The sequence below is a fragment of the Brassica oleracea genome, chromosome C6 (assembly GCF_000695525.1).
Source record: "Brassica oleracea var. oleracea cultivar TO1000 chromosome C6, BOL, whole genome shotgun sequence".
Taxonomy (NCBI): domain Eukaryota; kingdom Viridiplantae; phylum Streptophyta; class Magnoliopsida; order Brassicales; family Brassicaceae; genus Brassica; species Brassica oleracea.
Window position 1 is genome coordinate 30,819,217 of NC_027753.1, and position 5,630 is coordinate 30,824,846.

The window sequence follows — 5,630 nt, forward strand, 5'->3', positions numbered from 1 at the left end:
ATGGTGTTCAAAAGGCGCTCATTCGTATTGATAATAAGTCTGCAATCACACTCTCGAAGAATCCAATATTTCATGGACGTAGTAAACATATTCACACAAGGTTCCATTTTATTAGAGAGTGTGTTGAGAAAGGTCTGGTGGACGTGGAGCAGGTAGCCGGAAGAGTTCAAAAGGCTAATATTCTAACCAAAGCACTTGGAAAGATTAAGTTTAAAGAGATGAGAGATCTCATTAGAGTTCAAAATGTGTCTGAAGATGACTACAAGCTTAAGAGGGAGAATGTTGACCTAAGCTTGTAGATAGCTTTAGTTATAAGTTATAATTATCCTAATGAGATTAGGTTAGATTGAGAGTTATCTATAAGATATGTTTCCTAATGAGTTTAGGAAAGTTAAAGTAGTATATAAGGAGATGCTATGATTGTGGCATAACTTATGAGTTTGAGTTTGAGTCTTTGAGAAGTAATTAATAAAGTGAGTACTTATTGAGACATTGAGCTTATACTCTTGATTCATAGTGTTACGATTCAATAACCCCTGCTGGTATGCATGATCTGTTAGTTTTTAATCTATTGTATTCCATTATTACCTTTTGGTAAACGGTATTGCGGACTGACTATTTGTTAATTCTCGCTTTCGCTATTAGATCTAAATGTAGTACTCACTGTCTCTAGATAAAACTAATGGAGCTATTAGACTTAACTAAACTTGAACTTGGAGCAAGTGGAAAGGTTTAGCTTTAAAGATTGTTCAGGACTTGAGAAGATCCAAAACAAGACTTGTTACATATCCTCAATGGCCTCTTAAGTTTTTGAAGTAACGTCTTGCTATTGCAGCGACCGGAACACTAAAGGTCTTAAAAATGGATAATCCATGACTACAAATTCTCAAACTAGAAATGAAATATGCTTTACTAAAAAGTCTTAGAAAATATACTTATAGCAAATTTATGGAAAAAGTACGTAATGCAAAATGAAAGATAACACATGATTGAAGAGCATGATGGGACAAGAGACAGCAAACTTAACACCACTCAAAAGAGTTATTTATGATCCAGCATTGTTGTTGCAAGACATTACATGAACACAACTTGAGACCATCATATGTATATTAACATGATTCTTCCAAGTCTCCCGTTCTTCATACATTTTTAACTCATAATTTAGAAACTGGCAATCCTGAAAACCCCAAAGAATATACATTAGAGTTTGAAATAATCTGAGGGCTGAGTATGATGTGCATTACCTAAGGCTTTTGAGTTGACAATGCTTGGGCTAGCATTGGGCGGTGAAGAGTTTTCATTCAAGAAAGGGTCGACCCGGTTAGGGTCACTCAGAATTGGATATCCTTTGATCCTTCCCTGTTAAAAAAACATTTTCAGAAGAAGATGATCACAACTTTTAGTCATTTTAAATCTTATGAAAAGAGGTTTTTGGAGATGAGAATGCATACGAGGACGTTGAGTGCTGCAAGCGTAGCCATTCCTTCACGAGTCCACTGCCATCATCACCATCAGAAGAAAGTTAATAAGACAGTTCTGTTTTATCTATTGTGACAAAGAAACGTTTACAGTTTGGGCAAACCTTGGAAGCAGAAGCAATGTGAGGAACAACAATGGCATTCTTCATATCAGCAAGCCCTGGTTTCATGAAAGGCTCTTCCTCGAACACATCAAGACCAACTCGGAACATCGGGTTCTCCCTCAGATGATCCACCAGGGCTACCTCATCGATCACAGGACCTCTACTGCAGTTCACAAGGATTGCTTCCTGAAAGCAACTTAACTCGATCAGAACAAGAGAAATGATAAAAAAAAAATAGAAAACAAAGTCAACCTTTTTCATCATGGCAAGCCTCTCCTTGTTGACAAGATGGTAAGTGGTTTTGTCCAACACAGGGTGAAGACTTATCTGTTTTTTTATTTTGTTCAGGCAAACACACGTTCAGTTTCTAGCTAAGAGAGATACACATAACAATGTTACTAATATATAAGTTCACTTACCAGATCAGCCTCTCGTAACACCTCCTCCATGGAAGAAGCTCGTTTCCATGTCACAGGTTGTTCCCCATTTGCTTTCAAGAATTGTCCATAAGCTGCCAATGACCATTACCTCAAACATATAAACTTCAAGTAAAAAGTAAAAAGCGTATTGTATAGAGAAACTGTATATATATATATATATACCTGTCACAAACTTCTCAAGACGAGTGGATTGGTAAAGATCAAAGTAGATCAAATTCATCTTGAACCCTTCAACCTGTTCTTGAAATCAAAATGTCAAAAAAGGAAGGTTACAAAATGTCATAGCAAGAGAGCCTTACCATCATTCTAGCATAAGCAGAACCAATACGTCCAGCTCCAATCACTCCCACAGTCTGTCCTTTAAGTAAGTTCCCAACAAACCTACAAGCAGCAAGTAATCATGTTAGCCTCTCATAGACACTCCAAAGACTCTAAACCGGTTTCTTGATTTTGTCTTACAGATGAGGAAGCCATCCTTCATACAAGCCAGCTCTCATGAAACCGTCAGCTTCAACAATCCTTCTTGCGGCAGCAAGGGAAAGCGAAGCAGCTAGCTCGGCTGTAGTCTCAGTCAACACTCCCTGTCCAACTCAACACATAAACACTTGACTTCCAACTAGTTCAGCTATATAAACCGAGAAGAAAAAGAACATTACCGGAGTGTTACCAACGGCGATGCTATACTTATTGGCGGCTTCAACGTCGACGTTGTTGTAACCAACGGCCATGTTACTGAAAGCTTTCCCTCCTGCTTTGCTCAGAGCTGAAAACAGAGTCTCTCCCCAATCTTCCGTCAACTATATAAACAAAACTTAATTTTATTTTTTAAAACATTCATATGTATAATACATAGCACACTTTGTTATTTTTTTTCTGAATACGAGGCAGAAACCGAAACCACAACATATAATATTAGTTTCGTCCAAACGGTCATTCGAACAAGGGACCTCTGACACAATAACAATGGTCCTTCCGAGTTGAGCTAGCGACGTGGTAATATAAATACACACTCTGTCTTCCTCTCTTTCATCTCATTACCTGGCCGATGACTCCATCACACTTGTTTCCAATCAGATCAATGATGTCTTCAACGGACAAGATTGTCTTCTTCAAATGGCATATCTATCATTCAAGAAGACAAGCTTTTAGTATCAAGATTAGTAAATATTCTTGATGAGTTAAAGTTTACCTCGACGCGACAACCTTGGTCGACCAAGAGGTTGATCCAGCGAGTTCCAGGCATCGGTTTCGTGCTGACGACTCTGTACTTCCCATTAGGATTGTACACCTCGATAGCCATAGGTTTCGCCATGGCAGAGAACAGAACAAAGCTTCAAGAAAGAGAGAAAAATGTTTCTGTTGAAAGAATATGGAAACAGAGGTCCTGGCTTTTAATCTCAACCTCAAGTCAGTAGAGAATGTTTGTGGTTTGAAATCGAGATGAAGATCCAACGGTCGGTTTTGCATGGTTATTATCAACGTTTTTTTGTTTTGTTTTTGGTGTGGTTCATAAGTTTGAGGATTATATTGGCCTATGAGCGACGACAAGAACTGATTCTTGTGTTTTATCTGAGTTTGGACCTTACCTTTTGGAACCAGATAATGCTGACATGTTCATTATCCTCACTCACTGTTGCATGAAAACTTTTGAGTTTTGACCAAACATTTCGCAAAAAATGCAACTTTACGAATATTATTATTTATTACACTTATCTAACTAATAATATTTGAGATAAAAAAATTATTTATAAAATCGATGCATTTTGTAATTAATATTAAATTTAAAGTAAATATAGTTAGTATTGTAAAATGACGCTCTTTGTGAAAAAGATGGAATATAAACTTGTAATCAGAATATAAACTTGTAATCAGATTATATTTACAGACAGAAATTAGTCAAAAGGCAAATCAATATTGTTTAAAAGAAAAAAATAGTTGCAGGTTCAGAACAAGGAAGGAAGGAAGATCAAGGCTTGTGCTGCTGCTTCTCTATATCATACAGTACACAGACATCTGCAGCTGTTTTCATCTGAAACAAACCCGCAAAATCCGATTAGAAACCAAAAATGAGCTTTTAGATTAGCAAAGAAAGAAAGGTAGCTTTTACCTGAATGATGTTGATGGTTTGTTTCATCGACCAACCACACAATGTCAAAGCCAATAGGAAAGAGAGTGGTGAAATCTGAGTTAAAGTGGAAACAACGACCTGCAACAAAGAGAGGCCATGCTTAGCAGTTGAGTAAGAAGTAAAGGGAAGAGAAGAAGGAGCTAACTAACATTGAGGAGATTTTCTGTTTGGTTCTTTGCGATGAGAAGGAGGATGATATACAGAACCTGCCACATTAGACAAAAAAAGTTTTTGCATCTTAAGAAGACATGATGATCTTAAACGTGAATATAAAAAAAAAGACTCGGGTTCCAATCACACCTCGCAAGAAACACAGCAGTAACACATAAAGATCCGGTTTCCATAGTAGAGTCTGAAAAGCCAGCTCGTACTATCTTTCACATCCTTATGGCTGCTCTTCCCTGCTAGAAACGTACTGCGAAGAGTAGTGTATTATTATTACAAGTTCCCGGTTAAAAACATTAAATTCACATCCTTATGGCTTTTACCTGTACATCTGAAGCCAATGACTAGCAATATCTAAGGCCAGCAATGAAAGGAAGACCAAGCTAGGCCTGTAGACTTGAGAGAGAATCACGAGTAGACACGCTGTGCTAACTCTATTTTTAACAACAAAAAGCACCACCCAACATTTTAATAAACAGATTAAAGAAGGGTGATCATTCATCGCGTACATGTAGAAAAAAAAGAAAGAAGATTCACCTATCTGTCACCATGTCGAGAACAGCTCCAAATGTTGAAACTAAGGTAAGAAAGAAAGAGAAGAGAGTCAAGTTCTAGCTTCCTACGTATATCATCTTAATGGCAATGAGGTCAGTGCAAATAGAAAAATAGTCATACCTTGGTTGAATCTACGAGCGCACCAGCCATCCACAGCATCACAACAAAAGCTGTAGATGAAAAAAAACGAAACTATTACCCCCAAAACATGATAAGATCATAATCAAAAATCAAAGAGGACACCTGAAGAAATAGAGGAGGGAGAAGAGAGTTTTGTTGGAGAAGCAGACAGCAAAGGCAACACAGTTCAAGACAACTCTCATGTACCCTTAAAAAAAAAAGCAATTAAATTAATCATCACAATACGCTAAAGATAAAAGAAGCTAAGAGAAATCGAAAAGAAGACGCACCAACAATATTAGGTATATACAGGTAAACAGACAACTTCTCTGCTCTAGCTCTCTCCTCCTTCTTCCCCATTTTCACAATCTTCAACGATTTCACCTGCACAGAGGGCAAAAGGAGAAAACTTTCTCACAACCCATCACCGGGAAATTCAACCCAAAATTAAAGCTCGAAATCGAACAAAACTCACTTGGTGAAGGTGTTAAGAGTAGTGAGAATCTTCTTGAAGTGAAAGAAGAAGAGATCTGTAGAAGAAGGAAGGAGGCTCTCTCAAGTTACTTCAACGCAAATCAAATCGAATCAGATTCGCTGCCATTGCCAGGTATTTTTTTTTTTTATCAATCTGGCTGCTTCC

At 37.5% G+C, this 5,630-nt stretch overlaps 2 protein-coding genes across 3 annotated transcripts; both read right to left on the reverse strand.

Annotated features, from left to right (window-relative positions):
- Nucleotides 1–920: 920 nt before the first annotated feature.
- On the reverse strand, nt 921–3,410 carry LOC106296704 (glycerate dehydrogenase HPR, peroxisomal-like). The gene is made up of 12 exons (XM_013732920.1): nt 3,212–3,410; nt 3,061–3,144; nt 2,679–2,819; nt 2,482–2,603; nt 2,322–2,403; nt 2,185–2,257; nt 2,002–2,093; nt 1,835–1,909; nt 1,583–1,768; nt 1,452–1,496; nt 1,245–1,359; nt 921–1,177 (listed from the first exon to the last, which is right to left on the reverse strand). Exons 1-12 carry the CDS (start codon nt 3,332–3,334, stop codon nt 1,155–1,157), a joined length of 1,161 nt encoding a protein of 386 aa, XP_013588374.1. The 5' UTR covers nt 3,335–3,410; the 3' UTR covers nt 921–1,154.
- A 463-nt stretch (nt 3,411–3,873) lies between these two features.
- LOC106298712 (CDP-diacylglycerol--inositol 3-phosphatidyltransferase 1-like) lies at nt 3,874–5,630 on the reverse strand. Of its 2 annotated transcripts, none has more exons than XM_013734855.1 (10): nt 5,466–5,630; nt 5,281–5,374; nt 5,114–5,198; nt 4,991–5,040; nt 4,853–4,892; nt 4,639–4,749; nt 4,451–4,565; nt 4,300–4,356; nt 4,130–4,228; nt 3,874–4,051 (listed from the first exon to the last, which is right to left on the reverse strand). In XM_013734855.1, the coding sequence occupies exons 2-10, from the start codon at nt 5,348–5,350 to the stop codon at nt 3,989–3,991; spliced, it is 690 nt and encodes a 229-aa protein (XP_013590309.1). In that variant the 5' UTR covers nt 5,351–5,374; nt 5,466–5,630; the 3' UTR covers nt 3,874–3,988. The 2 variants fall into 2 exon arrangements, with proteins under 2 accessions (XP_013590309.1, XP_013590310.1); XM_013734856.1 differs by having other exon boundaries at nt 5,281–5,384; nt 5,466–5,626.